General features: G+C 47.3%; 1 protein-coding gene across 6 annotated transcripts in view; it reads right to left on the bottom strand.

Moving 5' to 3' along the window:
- Positions 1-5,292: 5,292 nt before the first annotated feature.
- Phyhd1 (phytanoyl-CoA dioxygenase domain containing 1) overlaps positions 5,293-23,465 on the bottom strand; it is a 28,049-nt gene continuing 9,876 nt past the window's right edge. For 2 of the 6 annotated variants that reach the window (XM_045147247.1, XM_004671786.2), the window contains exons 2-11: positions 20,642-20,800; positions 12,449-12,524; positions 12,244-12,291; positions 11,502-11,557; positions 11,350-11,412; positions 10,239-10,260; positions 7,354-7,482; positions 7,149-7,265; positions 5,758-5,884; positions 5,293-5,650 (exon numbers count right to left, since the gene is read on the bottom strand). In XM_045147247.1, coding sequence (XP_045003182.1) covers positions 5,605-5,650; positions 5,758-5,884; positions 7,149-7,265; positions 7,354-7,482; positions 10,239-10,260; positions 11,350-11,412; positions 11,502-11,557; positions 12,244-12,291; positions 12,449-12,524; positions 20,642-20,800 — 843 coding nt within the window. In that variant the 3' untranslated portion in view covers positions 5,293-5,604. The remainder of the gene's footprint in view (positions 5,651-5,757; positions 5,885-7,148; positions 7,266-7,353; positions 7,483-10,238; positions 10,261-11,349; positions 11,413-11,501; positions 11,558-12,243; positions 12,292-12,448; positions 12,525-20,641; positions 20,801-23,465) is intronic. The other 4 variants (XM_045147272.1, XM_045147264.1, XM_045147280.1 and 1 more) reach the window with 2 other exon arrangements.

The raw sequence follows: 23,465 nt of genomic DNA, 5'->3' as shown, positions 1-23,465 counted from the left end.
TTACTTTTGCTGATATTTAAAATGCAAAGTTGTACAACTCAGAATTTGAGGGTGCCCCTTATAGTTTTAGGAGAAGAAGGTGGGGTGGACCCTTGAGGCAACAGGACATAATGGTTAATGTTTCAGGGCCTGGTGTCAAGCCCCTATAGTTAGGATCTTTAGCCACACAACTGTGACCTTTGATGACTCAACGCCTCAGTTCTCCTATATGTCAAATGGGAATGTTGACAGCATACACCTCACTGGATGTTGGATCCAGCCTATGACCCTCTTACAATGAGAAATCAGTAAGGGAAAGTGTCATGCAATCCTCTTATCAAAAGAGAAAAAAAAAACAAAACAGACAAACTTCGGGGAAGGGGTTTGGCCTGTACTTGGAAACCAGAGTGACCTTTACTGCCTCTTACTGGCTTCACTTGGAGGAGAATCCAAGAAGGGAAGAGGAAATACATGTGGTTTCTTCCACATAGGCTAGGAAGAGCTGAAGGGAGGCCATGCAACAGCTTGTGTGCAGAGAAGGACTAACTCTCCTCACCTCTGCTCTCTGGCTGAGAGATGTGCGGAATCATAGGTCCAACAGTAACAGCTCCTTGTCAGAGGGTCTCCTGAGACGTTTTACATTTCTAGTCCTGTCCAAACCCACTCTGAGGTCACAGTCAGATCCACAGACGCTGATGAACAGATGACTATTTGTTATCACTGGGAAGAGAGCACAGCAGAATTCCCAAGTCTGGACTAGGTTTTCCCCCAGCACGGCAGGAGGAGATGAGAACTGTTACCTACCAAGGCCAGAAGCCAGGAGTGGAGCTCTAGAGACCCAAAGCCTCTGCCTGGGGATCGTTGCCAAGCCCTTTCCCTCAGAAAACACTGAGCTGTTCCTCCGCGGCTGGTGGAGAATAACAAACCTCTCCCACTAGTCTCTCTTCTGGTGATAAAGAAGGCAACCTAATAGCTTTGCCTACCAACTCTCTGGGTGGACTTGGAAAAGGATCTCTGCTGTGACAACCTGTGCCCCCAATGTGGTAGGCTAAAGCAGGTGACACAATGAAGACATGGAGTTGAGCTGGGTCTCTCTTTTTTAAAATAATTTTTTTGTTCATTTTATTTATTTATTTGAGAGCAACAGACAGAGAGAGAAGGGCAGATACAGAGAGAGAGAGAATGGTCGCACAAGGGCCTCCATCCACTGCAAATGAGCTCCAGACGTGTGCGCCCCCTTGTGCATCTGGCTAACGTGGGTCCTGGGGAATCGAGCCTCGAACCCGAGTCCTTAGGCGTCACAGGCAAGCACTTAACCACTAAGCCATCTCTCCAGCCCTCTCTCTCCTTTTTTAAATGTTTATTTATTTATTTGAGAGCGAGAGGAAGAGGCAGAGAGAAAGAGAGAATGGGGCACCAGGGCTTCCAGCCACTGCAAACAAACTCCAGACACATGCACCCCCTTGTGCATCTGGCTTATGTGGGACCTGGGGAATTGAACCAAAGTCCTTTAGTTTTGTAGGCAAATGCCTTAACCACTAAGCCATTTCTCCAGCCCCTTTTTCCAATATTTTATTATTTGCAAGCAGAGAGAGAAAGAGAGTGGGCACACCAGGGCCTCTTGCCACAAGTAGAGAGAGAAAGAGAGTGGGCACACCAGGGCCTCTTGCCACAAGTAGAGAGAGAAAGAGAGTGGGCACACCAGGGCCTCTTGCCACAAGTAGAGAGAGAAAGAGAGTGGGCACACCAGGGCCTCTTGCCACAAGTAGAGAGAGAAAGAGAGTGGGCACACCAGGGCCTCTTGCCACTGCAGACGAGCTCCAGGTGTGTGCACCACTTTTGTGCTTTACAATGGTATTAGGGAATCAAACCTAGGCTATCTGGCTTTGCAAATTCTGAATCATCCCTCCTAAACCCCCACCACCTTTATTTTTTATTATTTTTTTATTTTTGGTTTTTCAAGGTAGGGTTTCACTCTTTGCCTCCCAAGTGCTAGAATTAAAGGCATGTGCCACCACGCCCAGCACCAACACCTTTTTAAAATTTATGTTTTTTTTTTTTGTTTTTTTTTTTGGTTTTTCGAGGTAGGGTCTCACTCTGGTCCAGGCTGACCTGGAATTAACTCTGTCATCTCAGGGTGGCCTTGAACTCATGGCAATCCTCCTACCTCTGCCTCCCGAGTGCTGGGATTAAAGGCGTGCGCCACCACGCCTGGCTTTGTTTTTTTTTTTAAAGGTTAGGGTCTCTAACCCAGGATGACCTGGAATTCAATACATAGTCTCAAGCTGGACTCAAACACACATCAGTCCTCCTACCCCTGTCTCCCAAGTGCCGGGATTAGAGATGTACATCACTATACCCAACAAGATTTATATTTCTTTGCATGTGCATATGTCTGGGTCTCTTGCTGCTGCAAATAAATGCCCATCCAGCTTTACATGGGTATCTGGGGAATTGAACCCAATCTGGCAGGCTTTGCAGTAAGCACCTTTAACTGCTGAGACATCTCCTATCCTTTCACTGGGTCGTTCTTTTTTTATTTATTTATTGGGTTTTCGAGGTAGGGTCCCATTCTAGCTCAGGCTGACCTGGAATTCACTATGTAGTCTCAAGCTGACCTCGAACTAGCAATCCTACCTCTGCCTCCCACGTGCTGGGATTGAAGGTGCGTGCGACCATTCCACTGGGTCTTTCTTAAGACAGCTACAAGCTGGGCACTATGATGCACACCTGTAAGCCCAGCACAGAAAGCAGGAAGAGTAGGAATTCAAGATCAGCCTGGGCTACATGTGATGTCGCGAAACAACAAAACAGGTTGGTCTAGTAATGTAGTTCCGTTGGTAGAGTTCTTGCCTAACATAAGAAACCCTGGGTTCAATCCCCAGCACCACGTAAAGCCTGGCAGGGGCTGGAGAGATGGCTTAGCAGTTAAGGTGCTTGCCTGTGAAGCCTAAAGACCCAGGTTCAATTCTCCAGGACCCACATACCACATGCATACAGTGGTGCATACATCTGGAGTTCGTTTGCAGTGGCTAGAGACCCTGGTGTACCCATTCTCCATCTCGTTCTCTCAAATAAATTTAGGGAAAAAAAATCTGGCATGGTGGCACATAGTGTATTCACACACTCACAGTGGAAACAGGAGGATTGGGAGTTCAAAATCAGCTACATAATGAGTTTGAAGCCATAATGGGCGACATGAAACCCTGTCTCAAAAAAAAAAAAAAAAGGCAGCTCCAAAGCTGTGTATGGTAGTGTTAGGTCAGGGCAAAATGGAGTCACCGAGGACAGCAGGAGGGTGGATGACAGAGACATAAGGAAGTGGATCATCCACATTCCTCAAGGAACCACCCAGCCATTATCCCTTCCTTGCCGAACAATGCCCCAGGTCTAGGTTTCCTGACCCCTTATCTCTCAGGCCAGGTCACTGTTCTGGTCTCACACCCTAGCTACTTCCTTTTCTCTCCTTCCCCCAGCTGAAGAACTCTGTATAGCCCACCATCTGTAATCCCAAATTGACTGCTCTGCTCTTGAGAGTCAGTCCTGGCAGCTCGAATAAAAGCTTCCATCTTTGCCTCAGAGTGGTCTCCGTGGTCTTGGTCACTCCTGAACCTTACAGGTAGTTCATGCCATCGTCCCAGCACTTGAAGGTCTGAGGCAGGAAGATCACCACAGGTTGAGGTCAGCCTGTTGTACATAGTTCCAAGCCAGTCAGGGCTACATAACAAGATCCAGTCTCAAAAAAAAAAAAAAAAAAAAAAAGTGGTGGTATGTTGTGGACAGACTGGAGAGATGGCTCAGGGGTTAAGGAGCTTGTCCGTAAAGCCTAGACCTGAATTCAATTCCTCAGTATCCACGTAAACCCAGGTGCACAAATTGGCGCATGCATTTGGAGTTCCTTTTCTATAGGCCCTGGTGTGCCCAGTCTCTCTCTGCTGAGCATCGTGGTGCACACCTTTAATCCCAGCACTCAGGAGGCAGAGGTCAGAGGATAGAGGATCACTGTGAGTTCAAAGTGAACCTGAGACTACAAAGTGAATTCCAGATGAGACTGGACGAGAATGAGACCCAATCTTGGCAAAAAAAAAAAAAAGTGCGGGGGAGGCAGCTCCAGAGTTGAGGGTGTGCTCAGTGGTACAGCACTTTCCCACTATGTGCAAAGTTCTAAGCCTTCATTATCACAAAAAAGGGAGAGGAGAGAGAGTTGTTAGAACATAGACCAAACATTTTTAGTTGCCCACCCATTCAAGAAAATTTGGAAACCTGATTATGTGAAATTTCCCTTTGTGTGTGTGTACTGGCGATACAGCCTAGAATCTTGTACAAGTATCATACCACTGATCCCAATTTTTTTTGTTGTTTTTTTTGTTTTTTTTAAGGTAGGGTCTCTAACCCAGGTTGACCTAGAATTCACTATGTAGTCTCTCAGGGTGGCCTGAAACTCATGGAAATCCTCTTACCTCTGCCTCCCAAGTGCTGGGATTAAAGGCATGTGCCACACCTGGTACCACCAAATTTTTAAAAAATATTTTGTTTATCTATTAGAGAGAGAGAGAGAATGTTCATGCCAGAGCCTCTAGCCACTGCAAAGAAACTCCACATGGGTCATCTTGTGCATCTGGCTTACGTGGGTATTGGGGAATTGAACCTGGGTCCTTATGCTTCACAAGCAAGTGCCTTAACTGCTAAGCCATAACTCTAGCCCCCAAATGTTTTCTATCAAACAAAATACATCTGGAGTTAGAATCAGCGGACCACAGTCTAGGCCAGACCTCAGCTAAGCAGATTTTAAATTTGCTAATTATTCCAGGCCTGGGTGCTGCCAAGCATGCCCAAATACGGGTAGCCTTGGAAAACCCTAATCTGGTCCCCTGTTCGGGTGGGAAAATGGGCTCTAAGAGAGGAAGGACCTAGCTGAGACCAGAGAGGTAGTTTGGTAGTTTGTCCCAGAACCAGGACCATCAAGGCCTGGGCCTGGATTCTTAGGCCCCAGGTACTTTCTCTTCCTCAGCAGAGGACCAGGAAGATGAGCATGGGAGCTCAGGCCTGGACTGGGCTGACCCAGCCACTGAATAACTGAGCAACTGTGTGATTTAGGCAGCTCCTTGATGTTTTTTGTCTCAACTCCTTGGTCAGTAAACAGAGAGAGAAGCACGTGCCCCTCCTCATGAGGATGTGGTGAGCTAAAGTGCTGAAGCTGGGAACATAGTAGAATCACAACCATGCCAGGCAGGGCTGGGGTGCCTGCGGTGGTTTTCAGCAGGGCTCTCATCCCAGGAGAAATGCTGCTTGGGAAAGAATTGATACAGAAACTGTGTTCAAAAGTTATTTTTATTCAGTGTCTTGCTCAGTGATAATCAGCTCCACTAGTGACAGCTGGAATCCTTTCTGGCCGAGAGACCATGAAAGGAGGAGGCTACATTAGGGCAGTAGGGTGGCAGAGACACAAAGATCTTGGGAGATCTCCACCCAGCCTGGCTATTACCCTGTCACTTCTGCCTGTTGCCAAGCTGAAGGCCAGAGACAGAAGGGAAGCTCAGGAGAGGAGATAAAGATTTGTGGCTGCAGCTGAAGGCTCCTAGCTTTGAAGTCATAGTTTCAGGCCCCAGGGGCCTGCAAGGGCCTTTAGGTGTACAGTGGAGGGAAGGGCAGCTCAGCTGTGGGCTGAAGCCTGCAGAAGATGGAGATGACCTTGAGAAGCAGGAATCGATGCTCCCAGTCCCCATGGTTTGCTCAGAAGACTCCTGGGGGACACCTTCCCCTCCCCCCACTACCCACCAGTTCTGTGGGCTCCAGACGGTACCAGCGGCCTCCATAAGGTGGAAAGTGTAAGCCTGGCGCGTGTGGTCTGAGAGGTTCTGGTCACTCTTGTGCACCACTTCTCCATGGATCAGGACCAGGGCCCCTGGTGGGGACAGGAGCAAGCCGGAACGTGAACCCCATAGCACAGCCTCCCTCTTCCTGGGCCAGAAAGATACTCAGCCCTCCTCCCTTGAAGGGTGCTGTGTCCTCCACCCCTCCCCATTCACATCCTTTAAAACAGCCTGCCCCAGGGTCCAAGGCAGTGTGCTGTCAGTCATGGGTTCCTCTGAGATTAAGTCCCCTCTTCTGTGGCTTGCAAACCATAGGCAGGAGCTAGGCTTGTCTAACTGGTGGGCCAGGCTTACTTAAAACACTATGAGATTTTTTTTTTTTTTTTTTGAGGTAGGATCTTGCTCTAGCCTAGGCTGACCTGGAATTCATTATGTAGTCTCAGGCTGGCCTCAAACTCATGGCAATCCTCCTATCTTTGCCTCCTGAGTGCTGGGATTAAAGGTTTGCCTGGCTGAGATAGTTTTGGTTTTGGGTTGTTTTTTTTTTTTCCCATGCCTTTAATCCCAGCACTCAGGAGGCAGAGGTAGGAGGATCACTATGAGTTCAAGGTCATCCTGAGATTATGTAGTGAATTTCAGGTCAGCCTGAACTAGTGTGAGACCCTACCTTGAAAAAAAAAATTTTTTTAACATTCATGGCCAGGTGTGAACAGTCATTATTGTACCAGTTAGCTGGGACCTGGTAACAATGAGTTAGACTTTAATGTCCCCTTTCCTTAATGGAAAAGTGGGCACTACAAAGATTCTCTATAATGTACTACATGCATCGTCTCACACTTGGAAAAACCAGGGCTCAGATTTACTCATTTGCCCAAAGAAACAGCCCATGAAAAAACAAGAGTCATAGCCAGGCATGGTGGTGCACACCTTCAATCCCATCACTTGGGAGGCAGAGGTAGGAGGATTGCTATGAGTTTGAGGCCAACCTGAGACTACACAGAGAATTCCAGGTCAGGTCAGCCTGAGCTAGAGTAAGACTATGCTTCTGAAAACCAAAAAAAAACAACAACAAAAAAAAAAAACAAGAGTCATGAACTGAATTCTAGCTCAACCTGGACTACAGTGAGACCCTTCCTCCAAAAAAGGGAACAAAATGTGGCTTTTAGCCTGACCTGAGAATGTGTTCTGGTAACATATTGCTGACATCTAAGGCCCTGCCAGCTCCACCGTCTCCCAGACTGATTTCACAACCCTGGAGTGGCATCATGGAGAGCCTCTCTTGGATGCCAGATAGTGGAGCACACACTGACCTCTGAGTGTGGCTGCCTGCCTCCGTGTGGCATCCATCCCTCCTACCTCTCTGCACTGGTGTGGGCACAAAGAGACTGTTATCCCGGACTGGCTCGGATCCAAGGAAGCTGGTGCCAGGGCCCGAGTCAGCAGGGGCCCGGATCATCCTTCTTGTCACTCCACCTGCCAACCAACATGCAGGTTAGCCTCTCTCTATCAGTTCTCCCTGGAGGTGGGCAGGATGGGGTGGGCAGGAAGACAGGGTCCTCACTGGTATGGGAGCCAGGGATGAACCAGAGGCAGCCGTTTTCCAGCGAGGCATCCTCCAGAGCAATCCACATGCCCAGCACCCGGCCCAGGGGCTCCGTGTACAGGAAAGTGGCATCCTGGTGAGGAGAGACTGAGACAGAGCCACCAGGGATGAGGAGCATGGTCCTTTGCCCAGCCACACCTCACCTTGGTCCAGTTCCCACTCGCAGTTCTCTGGGAGGCCTCAGGGCCACCTTCCTATCACCCTCACCACCTCCTGGCCCTAGGGGCCTACCTAGCTGGGTTTGTACCATTACACCCAGTTACATCCACTTTACTTTTTTCCATTAGTGGGTATTAACCCAGGATTTCCTGTGTGCTAGGCAAGCATTTTACCACTGAGCTATATCCCCAGCCCTCCTTTTACTCTTTATTTGAGACAGTACTTGCTAAAGCTGGCTTTGAACTCACTGGCTGTGGACTTTCAGTCCTCCTACCTCAACCTCCTGAGTAAATGGGATTACAGGCTTGTGCCACTAAGCCTGCCTGGTATCCACTTCTTTATTTATTTTTGGGTTTTTCTGAGGTAGTATTCCACTCTAGCTCACATTGACCTGGAACCCACTCTAGTTCTCACAGCACTGAACTCACAGTGATCCACCTACTTCTTCACTATGCAGTCTCAGGCTGGCCTCAAACTTATGGCAATCCTCCTATCTTTGCCTCCTGAGTGCTGGGATTAAAGGCTTGCCTGGCTGAGATAGTTTTGGTTTGGGGGTTGTTGTTTTTTTTTTTCCATGCCTTTAATCCCGACTCTCAGGAGGCCACCATTTCTGACATAGCCACTTTTTCAGTAGACAAATGTTCTACCAACAATATATATCCTCAACTTATCTGCATCCATATTTTTCTTTGGGGATGAGGGGGTTTCGAAGCAGTGTCTCACTCTAGCTCAGGCTAACCTGGAATTCACTGTGTAGTCCCATGGTGGCAAACTCGTGGTGAGCCTCCTACCTCTGCCTCTCGAGTGCTGGGATTAAAGGCGTGTGCCACCACTGCCTGGCCCTGTATTTTTTTTTTTTTTTTTGGTTTTTTTTCGAGGTAGGGTCTCACTCTGGCTCAGGCTGACCTGGAATTCACTATGTAGTCTCAGGGTGGCCTCGAACTCTCGGTGATCCTCCTACCCCTGCCTCCCGAGTGCTGGGATTAAAGGCGTGCACCACCACGCCCGGCTGGCCCTGTATTTTTTAAAACCTCTCTGTGTGATGCTAGGCACAGCCAGGATGGAGAACCACTTGACGAAGGAGCTCACTCTGCAATAACAGCAGAACAGGAGCACCAACCTCACCTCCACCCTGTGTGCTCTAAACATACAACAATAAAGGGCTTTGAAAATTCCAAAAGAGAATGTTCAATGGTGGGAGCTCTAAAGCCTTTGGGAGAGAAATGGCATCTGGGTGTACTGGATTTGGTCTAAACACACATAGGGAGGGGATGGCCACACTTCCTGGGGACGGCCCTGCAGGATGAAGGGATTGGTCACAAGGTGCCAGATTTGGGCTCATGCCAAGCAGGAAAGGGCTATAGGTCCAGGGATGAGCTCCACTGCAGCAGAGGAATTGAGCAGCCAGAAGTAGCTACTTGCCCACCAGGGAGTCTGTAAAGGAAATATACAGGGAATCGGCATCTGCTAAGGTGTGGAGCTAGATCAGTGAGGCCATGCTAAGTTAGTCCTCTGGGAAGCTTGTTAAAAATACCAAGAGGAAGCCGGGCGTGGTGGCGCGCGCCTTTAATCCCAGCACTCGGGAGGCAGAGGTAGGAGGATTGCCATGAGTTCGAGGCCACCCTGAGACTCCATAGTGAATTCCAGGTCAGCCTGGGCTAGAGTGAGACCCTACCTCAAAAAAACAAACAAACAAACAAACAAAAAAATACCAAGAGGAGTTGGGTATGGTGGTGCACCTCTTTAATCCCAGCACTTGGGAGGCAGAGGTAGGAGGATCACCATAAGTTCGAAGCCACCCTGAGACTACATAGTGAAATCCAGGTCAGCCTGGACTAGAGTGAAACCCAACCTCAAAAAAAAAAAAAAAAAATCTTTAGTGCCAGCACTCAGGAGGCAGAGGTAGGAGGGATTGTCATGAGTTCAAGGCCACCCTGAGACTACATAGTGAATTACAGGTCAGCCTGGGCTAGAGCAAGACCCTACCTCAAAAAAACCAAATAAGTAAATAAAATATCAAGAGCTAGTCAGGTATGGTGGCACATGCCTTTAATCCCAGCACTAGTGAGGCAGAGGTAGGAGGATCACCATGCGTTAGAGGCCACTCTAAGACTACATAGTGAATTCCAGGTCAGCCTGGGCTAGAATGAGACCCTGCATTGAAAAATGAAAAAAATCAAAGGGCTGGAGAGATGGCTTAGCAGTTAAGGCACTTGCCTGCAAAGCCTAAGGACCCAGGTTCAATTCTCCAGGCTCCATGATGGCCAGATGCACATCATGGCTCATGCATCCGGAGTTCATTTACAGTGGTTAGAGACCCTGGCACACCCATTCTTTCTCCCTCACTCTGTCTCTAATAAATAAATGACATTTTTCCAGGCTGACCTGGAATTAGCTATATAGTCTCAGGGTGACCTTGAAACTCACAGCAATCCTCCTACCTCTGCCTCTCGAGTGCAATCTGTATTTATTACCGGATAAGTCTGCAGTCAGTATTGGTCTCCCTCCCAGCCTGCTTTTCCAGGCAGGGACAGAAGGTGGCTGCTCCTCCCCAGGCCCAAACTCCCACCCATGCCACAGACATCACAGGCAGTGCTTTTCCTCCCTCCAAGTGCTTGACCACTGCTGACACCCATCTCCAGCCCAGAGCCTTTGCTGGCCCCTGCAGCCTGCCCTCAGCTCACCTTCTCCGCCAAAGTGAGGTTGCTGTAAGAGAAGGAGAGGACCCAGTGAGGACCGAGGAGAGCATGGAGGGGCCTGACCTGAATCGTGTTAGATTGTGCCACCCTGGCTGTCAGGTTCTGCATTAGCTACCAGCTACTGAACATCTACTATGTTCCTGGCCAGGGAGGGCTATGAAGAGATACCACTCAGGCCCAGTAGGAATTTGCAGCCTATAGGGAGATAGCAGGCTCCTGCCCAGTAAGACCACAAAGCAGAACCAAGTGCCAACAGCAAATCAGAGGTCAAGACTTTGGGCCCCAAAGTCAAAGTTGGGTCCCTCTTTCCCCTGGGGATTTTTAAGGCTTCTTACAGAAGGTTGCACTGAGGTGGCCCTTGAGCGCTGAGTACAGGACACTCAATTGCTAAATTGGGGAACAAGGACTACTGGGTTTCCTTTCTTCCTACCACCACATTATATATATATATGTATATATATATATTTTTTAAAAGTATTTATTTATTTATTTGAGAGCGGCAGACACAGAGAGAAAGACAGATAGAGGGAGAGAGAGAGAATGGGCGCGCCAGGGCTTCCAGCCTCTGCAAATGAACACCAGACGCGTGCGCCCCCTTGTGCATCTGGCTAACGTGGGACCTGGGGAACCGAGCCTCAAACCGGGGTCCTTAGGCTTCACAGGCAAGCGCTTAACCACTAAGCCATCTCTCCAGCCCTTAATATATATTTTATTTTAAAAATTATTTATTTATTTGAGAGACAGAGAGAGGGAGTGAGAGGGAGAGAATGGGTGCACCAGGGCCTCCAGCCACTGCAAATGAGCTTGATACATGTACCACCATGTGCATCTGGCTGATGTAGGTTCTGGGGAATCGAACCCAGGTCCTTAGGCATCACAGGCATGTACCTTAACTGCTAAGCCATCTCTCTAGCCCTCCCCCCAGTACCACATTTATGCTGAACACCAGCTCAATGAAAGGTATGTTAGCCAGAGGCCAATCTCATATGTTCTCCTGGCAACTTAACCATAATTCCAGCAGTTCTTGGCCCATGGAAAGAAAGCGCTTTATATGAGCAGAGAGTAAACTGAGGGCCAGTGAGGCCGTGGTGCTCACCTTAAAAATGTACATGCTCTGTACCACCACTGGCATCTGTAGACCCAGACTTCTGACCAAGGCCTGGAAGGGAGCAGAAGTCACGCTCGTCAGCCTGTCCACACACACATCTGTTCCCCCCACACCCCGCCCTCATCCCAACCTCTGCTCACCTGCACCTTGGGAGAGTGCGTGATGCTTCGGAAGACAGGATCAAGGGCATGCAGGGCTGCAGATCAGAATTGGGCTGATGGGCCAGCCTCAGCCTCATGCTTCCCTCCCGCCCCCAAGGTACCAGAGTCACTGCGACACTCTCACCTATTTTGGGCACATTAAGCTTTATACTTGCTTATAACCAGCTAAAAGGCCCTTAGATGCGTTCTCCCACCCCAGTCCCTATCCCATTCATGACCTTCTGGCCATCGGCGAACTTCACTCCAGCCCTGACTCCCCACACCTTAGAGAGGAAGAAAGATTCCTAGTACTGCTCCTTCTGCGTGACCTCAGGTAACTGTGTCTCTCCTGTAAGCCTCAGTCTCCTCCTCTGTAAAATGGGAATGAGAAAAACAGCCTCCCTCCTAGGCCTGCTGTAAGGTTCAATGGACTCATGAACAGATAGTAATAGCCCAACTACCAGACTGGGACAGTCACTCCTTGTGGGTAGCTGCCAGGAGGGAGAGAGCGGAGAAGCTTGCTCATGCCCATCTTGGGAAGTGAGCAAGCAGAGCCCTCTTGTCAACCCTGACATGGCAGACCAGGTGATCATACCACACAGTACAGAAGGTCAGGGCCAGAGGGAGAGCCTGCAGGCAAAAATGCCAGATGCACAAGGACCCCCTATGGGTTTGTTCTCCTCAACTCTTTCAGGCCTCAACTGCCCATTTTGCTTTCCTACACCTGCAAGCACCTACTCACCATGGCCAATTTTGTTGATGGATTTCTCTGGGGGGACCAAGAAATGTCCTGTGGCACAAAGAACAGGTAGAAGTGGTCTTGGCACCCTCCCAGTCCTGGAAGGCAGCTCCCACAACTGCTGCTCCCTTACAGCGCACATCTTGATCCAAGACCCTTCTAGGCTGTCTCCCTGCTTCTCCAGTTCACATTGGCCCCAGCTCCAAACCTTTCTTGTCGAAAACGCCTTTCTCAAAGAAGAACCGGATTTTGTCACCACTGCTCAAGAAATAGTCTGTGCTGCCCTGTGGAAGAGGACAAGGGAGGGACTAGATCACATGCTAGGGTAGAGCTGGGCCTGGCAGGGAAGAGAGGGGATTCTCAGACATATCCACTGAGGCACAAAGAGTGGGCCTCAAATGCCCGGAAATATGGCCTGAAACTACACACAAAGGATTTCTTGGAAATCTCTTGTTACAAATGCTCCCTGATTTATAGGAATAGGGATAGGGGCTAGAGAGATGGCTTAGTGGTTAAGGCATTTGCCTGCAAAGCCAAAGGATCCCGGTTAATTTCTCCAGGATCCACAAAAGCCAGATGCACAAGGGGGCACATGCATCTGGAGTTCGTTTGCAGTGGCTGGAGGCTTTGGCACACCCATTCTTTCCCTCGCTCCCCCCATTCTCTCTCTGCATCTTTCTATCAAATAAATAAATAAAATATATTTTAAAAAAAAAGAATAGAGCTAGCTAGGGGTGTAATGTCTACTGGTGTCTGGCTAAATGTATATACTATGCTCACCCAACTTCCCAGTAAGCACTTCTCTTAATGTTCATGCCTATATATTAATGCTACTCTCACTTTTGGTTAGAGAACATTCTCTTTTCAGATAGCAGTGACCTTGGCATGACTCAGAAGGCATCACTGTTCAGGGAAGAAGTGACAGGGGACTGCTCAGCACTGCTATATCTCTATCACACCTTCCAAGGCTCAGGGTCCACTGGGGAAGAAGTGGCAGAAAGAATGCAAGAGCCAAAGGAAGGGTAGGACTCGAGCTCCTTCAGACACAAGATGGCCTGGATATCCATGATCCCACAGTGCCTGTCACTACCTACACAAGACCGTCATAATAGGAGGAAAAGATGATGACAGCAAAATAAAAGAGAGGACTTGGGCATGGTGGCGCACGCCTTTAATCCCAGTACTTGGGAGGCAGAGTTAGGAGGATTGCCATGAGTTCGAGGCCAGCCTGAGACTACATACAGAATTCCAGGTCTGCCTGGGCTAGAGTGAGACTCTACCTCGAAAAACAAAAACAAAACAAAAAATAAGTAAGTAATAAAAATAGCTGGGTGTAAACGGAAGAGAAAGGAAGGGAGGAGGGTACTTAATAGATTGATATTGTATATATGTAAGTACAATGATTGAGATTGGGAGGTAATATGATGGAGAATGGAATTTCAAAGGGGAAAGTGGGGGGGGAGGGAGGGAATTACCATGGGATTTTTTTTTATAATCATGGAAAATGCTAATAAAAATTTAAAATAAAAATAAAATAAAAATAGCAGGGCGTGGTAGTGCACGCCTTTAATCCCAGCACTTGGAAGGCAGAGGTAGGAGGACTGCCATGAGTTTGAGGCCAGTGAGATTACATAGTAAATTCCAGGTCAGCCTGAGCTAGAGTGAAAACCTACCTTGAAAAATAAAAATAAATAAATAAATAGAGAGAGAGAGAGAGAGAGAGAAGAGAGAGAGAGTGATTGAGAGGGGGAGGGGATATGACGAAGAGTGGAGTTTCAAAGGGGAAAACGGGGCGGGGGGGAATTACCATGGAATATTGTTTACAATTATGGAATCTGTCAATTACAAAAAAATTAAATTGGGCTCCGCGCGCGCGGTGGCTGTTTGGGCTCGCGGTGGGGCCGGAGGGTAAGGAGAAAGGCCGAGCCGCGAGAGCCTTGAGAGCCGGAAGCGGGTGCGTGGCGGACGGGAGAGGGTCGCAGCCGCCGACCGGGAACCGGCGCGGCCCGTCCCGGGATGCCCTGGCAGCAGCCCTGCCGCCGCGGTCTCGAACGCCGGGGCGCAGACGACAGCTACCGACACCAAGCACGGCGGCTTCCGCTGCACGCACCGCCCCGCCGCGAATAGGATGAGCCGACCGGGCGGCGGGGCGGTGGGGGACAGCGCACACGCAAACGTGACGCTAGAGCTGTCACGCTTAAGGAATAACCGCGACCTAGGGTGCAGTGGTCAAGGGGTTCCTTAAAGAGGGTACCAGAGGGATTTTGGCGAGTGGAGAAAATGGGCTTTGTACTGTGTGAGGAATTTGCCCCTGGTGTGAATTTCTGGAGAAATTGTAACGGGGGGGGGGGGGGGGAAGGATGTGATCTCACAATTTAAAGCTAGGAACTCACAACAGGAATAGACTGGGGGGAGTTAAATCAAGAATACTTAAAAGGGCATTTGCCTGCAAAGCCAAAGGACCTCAGTTTGATTCCCCAGGACCCACGTTAGCCAGATGCACAAGGGGGTGCATGCATCTGGAGTTCGTTTGCAGTGGCTGGAGGCCCTGGCGCGCCATTTTCTCTCCCTGTCAAATAAATAAAAAATAAAAATAGTTTTTAAAAAAAAAAGAATACTTAATAGTAGGTGAAGGGCTGAGAAGATGGCTCAGAGGTCAAAGGCACTTGCTTTACAAAGTCTACTTGGCCTTCGCTTTGATTCCCAAGCACCCATATAAAGTCAGATGCACAAAGTAGTGCATCCGTCTGGAGTTTGGTTGCAGCGGCAAGCGGCCCTGGCGCACCTATTCACATTCTTTTTCTACAAAATTTTTAGTAGGTGCAGTTAAAAAGTTGCCAGTGGAGATGTCAGCTAAGGTCTGAAATCTCAACATTCAAGCTACTGAGGCAAGGGGAGGATCGCAGTGAATGGAGTGAGAGCAGATGAAAAAAACAAAAAACAAAAAACAAACTTGCAAGTAATTCAGGTGGGAGGCAAAGATTGTTTGGACCCAGTGTATGGCGCACATCTTTAATCCCAGCACTCGGCAAGCAGAGGAAAGAGGATCAGGGTGAGTTCAAGGCCACTCTCAGACTACATAATGAATTCCAGGTCAGTCTGGGCTAGAGTGAGACCCAACTTGGAAAACAAAAACAAAACAAAAATGTTTGGGCCAAAAATGTTGTGGTAGATACTGTTAATAGTGGTCACATTATTGATCTGCTTTGAAAGTAAACCTAATAATATTTTCTTCCCGGTCAGATCAAAGGTAGACAAGCAAGAGAGAAGAAAAAATAAATTCAAGGTTTTTGGATTATGGATACAATAGAAATTGAACAGAAGAGCTGAGGCTCAGCTTTGGGGCCCTGTATAAATTCTTCAGCCCTCCATGTCAAGTTTTCATCTATGTAAAGAAGGTAATTTTTTATAGCTTTGTGTGGAGATTAAGTGAATTAAATGTAAAGCAAATGAAAAAAAAAATTTAATTAAGCCAGGTGTGGTGGCGCACGCCTTTAATCCCAGCACTCGGGAGGCAGAGGTAGGAGGATCGCCGTGAGTTCGAGGTCACCCTAAGCCTCCCTAGTGAATTCCAGGCAGCCTGGGCTAGAGTGAGACCCTACCTCAAAAAAACAAAATAAGAAAGAAAGAAAGAAGAACACATAATTGAAATTATTATTTTAAAAAATATTAAAGACAGATAGAGGGAGACAGAGAGAGAGAGAGAGAGAGAGAGAGGGAATGAATGAGCATGCCAGGGCCTCTAGCCATTGCAAACGAACTCCAGACACATGTGCCATTATGTGCATCTGGCTTACGTGGGACCTGGAGAATTGAACCTGGGTCCTTAGTCTTCACAGGCAAGCGCCTTAACCACTAAGTCATCTCTTCAGCCCCAACTGAAATTATTATAAATTAAAAATGCTTTGCTAAGCAAGGTGGCAAGGCATTTTTAAAATATATTTTATTTATTATTATTTGAGAGAGAAAGAAAGAGGCCAAAGTAGAGAAAGAGAGAAAGAGCGAGAGAGAGAATGAAAATGGGTGTTCCAGTGCTTCTAGCTGCTGCAAACAAACTCCAGACACACATGTGCCCCTTTGTGCATCTGGCTTACAAGGGTCCTAGGGAATTGAACCTGAGTCCTTTGGCTTTGCAAGCAAACATCTTAACCACTAACCCATCTCTCCAGCCCCTGGCACAGACAACTTAATCCCAGCACTTGGGAGGCAGAAGTAGGAGGATCCTTGAGCGTTCCAGGCCAGCAGCCTGGGCTAGAAACAGACCCTAACTCAAAAAAAAAAAAAAAAAAAAAAAAAAGAAGAAGAAGAAGAGAGAGAAAGAAAAGAAAAGAAAGCCAGGTGTAGTGGTGCACACCTTTAATCCCAGCACTAGGGAGGCAGAGGTAGGAGGATCACCATGAGTATGAGGCCACCCTGAGACTACATAGTGAATTCCAGGTCAGCCTGGGCTACAGTGAGACCCTACCTTGAAAAAACAAATGCCTTTAGGGGGCTGAAGAGTTACTCAGCAGTTAAAAACAATTGCACACAAAGCCGTATGGCCTGGGTTCCATTCCCCAGTACCCACAGAAAGCCAGATACACAAAGTGGGGCATGTGTCTGGAGTTCGTTTGCAGTGGCAGGAGAATCTGGCATACCTGTTCTCTGTCTGCCTGCCTGTCTCCCTTTCTTTCTCAAGTAAATAAGTTTAAAAAAAATGCTGGGAGGGCTGGAGAGATGGCTTAGCGGTAAAGCGCTTGCCTGTGAAGCCTAAGGACCCTGGTTCGAGGCTCGGTTCCCCAGGTCCCACGTTAGCCAGATGCACAAGGGGGTGCACACGTCTGGAGTTCGTTTGCAGAGGCTGGAAGCCCTGGCGCGCCCATTCTCTCTCTCTCCCTCTACCTGTCTTTCTCTCTGTGTCTGTCGCTCTCAAATAAATAAATAAGAATGCTGGGCATGGTGCACACCTTTAATCTCTGCACTCAGAAGGCAGAAGTAGGAGGATCACTGTGAGTTCGAGGCCACCCTGAGACTACACAGTAAATTCCAGGTCAGCTAAAGTCAGGTGAGCTAGAGTGAGACACTACCTTGAAAAACAAAACAAAACAAACAAAAAATTGAGACTGCCTTTAACACACCTAAGGAGCTGCCACAGTTTACATATGAAGTGCCTGTTCCTTTTCATGTGTTGAAGGTTTGGATCCCAACTGGAAGTGCTAAGGAGAGGTGACTGGGCCATAAGGAGGCTAACTTCATTGATGAATTAATCCAATTATGAGTTCATCGTTGTTTGGGCATTTAGGGGACAGGACCCAGTTGAAGGAAGAGGGTCACTGGGGACAAAACTTTGATGGGGACATCTTGCCCCAGACCCTTCCCCGTGCTCTCTCCCTTCTTCCCAGCCACCATGAGGTAAAGTAGCTCTACCCCATCATGCCTTCTCCACCATGATGCTCTGCCCATCTGAAACAGTGAGCCAAGTGAATCCTCTCTCTCACTCTCTTTCTCTGAATTTATTTTTAAAGTTTTGAAAATATATTTCTTGCTGGGCGTGGTGGTGCATGTCTTTAATCCCAGCACTTGGGATGTGGAGGTAGGAGGATTACTGAATCACTGTGAGTTTGAGGCCATCCTGAGACTACATAGTGAAGTCCAGGTCAGCCTGGACTAGAGTGAAACCCTACCTAGAAAATAAATAAATAAATAAGATATAAATATATATATAAGTATATATATATATATATATATATATATATATATATATATATATATATACCATGATGCCTCAAGAAATATATATATATATACACATCATGGTGAAATATATATATATATTTATATATATATATATTTATTTATTTATTGAGGCATCATGGTGCTGGGAAGAAGTGACAGAGGAGTGCTCAGCACTGCAATATTTTTATAACACCTTCCAAGGCTCAGGGTCCATTGCAGAAGAGGTGGTGGAAAGAATGTAAGAGCCAAAGGAAGGGTAGGACTCCTTACAACATGCTCCCCCCCTGACACAAAATGGCCTGGATATCCATGATCCCACAGTGCCTAACACTACCTACACAAGACCCATTCTCTCTCTCTCTCTGTCAAAAATATCAAATAAAAAAATGTAAAAATATTTATATTTACTTATTTGAGAGAGAAAGAGAGGCAGATAGAGAGAGAATGGCACACCAGGGTCTTCAGACACTGCAAATGAACTCTAGATGCATGCACCACCATATGCAGCTGGCTTATGTGGGTACTGGGGAACTGAACCTGGGTCCTTTAGCTTTGCAGGCAAGTGTCTTAGCTGCTAAGCCATATTTCCAGCGCCTATGCAATTTTTTTGTTTGTTTTTCGAGGTAGGATTTTGCTGTAGCCCAGGATGACCTGGAATTCACTATGTAATCTCAAACTCACAGCCATCCTCCTACCTCTGCCTCCCAAATGTTGGGATTAAAAGTGGGCACCACCATGCCAGGCAAGTCAACCCCCTACCCTGCTTTTTTTTTTTTTTTTTTTTTTTTTAAGCCAGAGGCACACGTAGGAGGATCACCATGATTTCAAGGCCATGGAATTCACTTTGTAGTCTCAGGGTGGCTTTGAACTCATGGAGATTCTCCTACGTCTGCCTCCCGAATGCTGGGATTAAAGAGACATATGTATGTATGTATATACATACATATATATACATATATACATCAGGCCCATTCCCCCTCTCCTTTTTTAAAAAAAAAAATTATTATTTATTTATTTACTTGACAGAGAAAGAGAGAGAGAAGTGAAAGAATGGGTGCACCAGTGTTTCCAACCACTGCAAATGAACTCCAGACATATGTGCCACCTTGTACATCTGGCTAACATGGGTCCTGGGGAATTGAACCTAGGTCTTTCAGCTTTATAGGCAAATGCCTTAACTGCTAAGCCATCTCTCCAGCCCTTCTTCCCCCTTTTTTTGAGGTAGGGTCTCACTCTAGCCCAGGCTGACCTGGAATTCACTCTGTAGTCTCAGGATGGCCTCGAACTCAAGGTGATCCTCCTATACTCTGTCTCCCAGTGGTGGGATTAAAGGCACCACCACGCCCGGCCCCTTTCCCCTTTTTGACACAGGGTCTCATGTAGGTTTTCAGCTGATGTTGAGACAGCTGCAGGATTCATCCCCCTCACTCCTGAGAGCCCTTGGTGACTTGTGTCAGCCCACAGGATTCTTCTCTCTTCTTTCCTTGTCTGGAGGGTAATCATGCAGCCAAATGAGATCCGCAGTTTGGAGGAAACATTTTATAAATCTTTTTTCCTTCTCAAGATCACATTGTTGCCAGGCATGGTAGCTCACGCCTTTAATCCAAGCACTTGAGAAGCTGAAGTAGGAGGATCAATATGAATTTGAGGTCATCTTGGGGCTACAGAATGAGTCCCAGGCCAGCCTGAGCTAGGATGAGATCCTGCTTCAACCCTTCCTCCCCCTAAGATTCCCATTATCTGTGAGGCTTCTGGCTGTTGCAATTCCATTTGTGCCCACAAGAGGGCGAGAGCTCCCCAGCATAGTATGAAGGAGCTCTGTGAACTAAATTCAGATTACAAAGGGTTAAGAAAAATCACCTGTCTAGTCAAACTCTGTTGAGTCGGGATGTTCCAAATCCTGCTGGGGAATGACTCACCTGGCGGTGGTCCATCAGAATCTCAGGGTTTACTCGAGGATGCTGGTCACTAAGGCCCTTTGTGGCAGGAGAACTTGAAGAAACCCAGCAAGGCAGACAACAGAACCACTTGTATCACAGCTCTGGTGTGCTTGGGGCAAGTGACCTGAGCTTTTCTTTCCCCACTTGTCAAATGGGAACAGTAATACCTTCTTTAAAATATATATATATATATATATTTATTTATTGGAGAAATAAAGCTGGGTGTGGTGGCACATGCCTTTAATCCCAGCACTCCTAAGGCAGAGGTAGGAGGATCGCCATGAGTTCAAGGCCACCCTGAGACTACATAGTGAATTCCAGGTCAGCCTAGGGCTAGAGTGAGACCCTACCTCAAAAAAAAAAAAAAAAAGATAAAGAAACATATGTATGTATGTATATACACACACACACACACACACACACACACACATATATATATATATATAGAGAGAGAGAGAGAGAGAGAGAGAGAATGGGCGTGCCAAGGCCTTCATCTCTTGCAAGCGAACATCAGAAGCATGTGGCACCTTGTGCATCTGGCTTATGAGGGTCCTGAGAAATCAAGCCTGGGTACTTTGGCTTTGCAGACAAGCACCTTAACCGCTAAGCCATCCCTCCAGCCCACTGAGGAGTGGATGGGTGTGCCTGGTGCACAGGTAGGTGGCTGGGTGAGATCGCTCCACAGAAGGAGCCTGTGGTCATAGTGTCCTGCCTTCTATGCTGCTCCAGAAGGCAGCTGCGCCTACCTGGGCTCGAAGCTGCTCGTCCTCCTGGGTGCAAAACTCCGTGCGGCAATGGAGAGGGACGTCCATTTTGGCCACAATCTCGCTGATCCTCTGTTGCATGGCCACACACTCATCTGCAGACAAAAATCCTTCCAGAACCAGGTATCCATCCTCCCGGAACTGCAGGCAGGAACAAGACTCAGGCTTCTCTCTGCCCTGAAACATTGCTTTTGATCTAAAGCTGACCCTGAACTTGAACTGTGTGTGTAGTGCGACCAAGTGTCCGGCTCCTCAATCTGTTCCCTACCCTGGACAAGGTGTCTAGTGCTCAGTGAGGGGCAACCTGGGTCTGCTTGGATCTTAGGAAAAGAGCAAGGGGAAGGGGAGATTGTCCTTCCCTTGTCACATGAAAACATATCCTCTTTTTTGTTTGTTTTATTTGAAAGCCCAACAGACTGGCCTTTTAAAAGAAATATATATATTTTATTTATTTATATATTTTGAGAGACAGAGAGAGAGAGAGAGAGAGAGAGAGAGAGAGAGAGAGAATGGGTGTGCCAGGGCCTCCAGCCACTGCAAACGAACTCCAGATACATACACCCCCTTGTGTATTTGGCTTACATGGGTCCTGAAGAATCCAACTGGGATCATCTGGTTTTGCAGGCAAATACCTTAACCACTAAGCTATCTCTCCAGCACCCCCCTTTTCTTTTTTTGAAATTTTGAGACTTTTCATTTGAAGGTAATCTTAATGCTATTAAATTCACAAATATGCTAATTTACTAAACACCCAATCCTAAATATTCTAAAGCACACATTGCAAACATACAGATATCTACTCTCTCCACATGTCAGCGCCCATTCATAGCAGGGTTTGGAGGTTGGAAGAATAGATTCCCCTTAAACTGCAAGTCATTGGGTGTTTCTTTACAGTTAACTTTAGCAGAAGTCATACAAAATAGTAATTAACAATGATCTTTACTTGTTAATTCACAAGGAAACACCTTCAAAACCGCACTTTGTTAAAATTTCTGTACTAAAATTCAGGAAAACTGAACTACACAAGTATTGAAAAGTTAAAAATTCCTTAATTTTTTTTAAAAAATCTTTATTTATTTATTTGAGAGGGAGAGAGAGGGAGGGAGGGAGAGAAGAAGAAAGAATGGGCGCACCAGGGCTTCCAGCCACTGCAAACGAACTCCAGACGCATGCGCCCCTGTGCATCTGGCTAACATGAGTCCTGGGGAATCGAGCCTCGAACCGGGGTCCTTAGGCTTCACAGGCAAGCACTTAACCACTAAGCCATCTCTAAAAATTCCTTAATTTTTTATTCCTGGTACCACTACCACCACTACAGGGCAATGTAGCTAATGTAATGAGAGAAGAAGGGACACAAAGCCACAACAGAGGAAGACCTCAGGAATGAACATCTGATTGACACGCCAGTGTGTTCTATCAATAGCGCACGTTCTGCAAACTGAGGCTATGCCGGTCCTGAACAAGAGGGGTTTCCTGTTTAACTGCAGTAGCTCTTCTGACTACAGACCATCACTCCTCCTGCGGCAGACTTTTACAGTTCCTCTAATGCCTTTGGGACGACTGTCTCAAGGTAACCTGCAGCTTTCCTGACAACTCATTCTCTCCTGCTAAGAACAGTAGCCCTTTTCTGTTGCTTTTAAAACTTCTGCTACCCGCCGGGCATGGTGGCGCATGCCTTTAATCTCAGCACTTGGAGGCAGGGGTAGGAGGACTGCCAAGAGTTAAAGGCCACCCTGAGACTACATAGTTAATTCCAGGTCAGCCTGAGCTAGAGTGAGACCCTACCTCGGGGGAAAAAAACAAAAACAAAAACAAGAAACCTCTGCTACCATATCCACCACTTTCACCGCCAGGTCCATAACCACCCCATAGGGACTGCCAGAGCTTCTTCCAGCAGCACTGCCCCCCTTCATGGGCCCATAATTTGACTGCTGTGGTCCACTATAATTTCCAAAATCACTGTAGTTCCCACTTCCACCACAGTTACCACCTCCAAATTTCCTCCTTCATTGTAACCATCATTTCCTCCTCCTCCACCACCATATGCACCACCTTGGTTTCCATATCCTGGTCCACCACCACCATAGCCTCCTCTACTACTATAACCAGGACCACCACCATAGTTGCCACCATCACCTCCAAATCCATTATAACCACCATCACCTCCAAATCCATTATATCCACCATCACCTCCAAATCCATTATATCCACCATCACCTCCACCATAACTCCCTCTGCTGCCACCACCTCCTCCACCATAGCCACCTCTTCCACCAAAGTTTCTACCACGACCAAAATTACCTCCACCACCTCCAAAGTTTCCACCACAACCCATACAGTTGCCACTCCACCTCCATGACCTCTCTGTGTGACCCAGCCGGCTGCATCTCTTTCTTAGGAAAGACTTTTTCACTTCACAATTATGTCCATTAATTCATTTATTTATTTGAGAAAGAAAGGAGGAGAGACAAAGAGGCAGATAGAGAATGGGCACGTCAGGGCCTCCAGTCAGTGCAAATGAATTCCAGACACATGCACTACCTTGTGCATCTGGCTTACGTGGGTCATGGGGAGTTGAACCTGGGTCCTTTGGCTTTGTAGGCAAATGCCTTAACCACTAAGCCATCTCTCCAGCCCAATAGTGTGATATTTCTGAACAACAATTTTATTGACCGTACCAGGATCTTCGAAAGTTTCAAAAGCAGATCCTCTCTTTTTTTTCCACTCTGCCTGTCTTCCATCACTTCTATGGTCTCAATCTTGCCGTACTTTTCAAAGCAGTCTCTCAGATTATACTCTCCTGTGT

The sequence above is a fragment of the Jaculus jaculus genome, chromosome 1 (assembly GCF_020740685.1).
Source record: "Jaculus jaculus isolate mJacJac1 chromosome 1, mJacJac1.mat.Y.cur, whole genome shotgun sequence".
In the NCBI taxonomy this organism is placed as follows: Eukaryota; Metazoa; Chordata; class Mammalia; order Rodentia; family Dipodidae; genus Jaculus; species Jaculus jaculus.
This window is presented reverse-complemented; position numbering and strand designations above follow the sequence as displayed.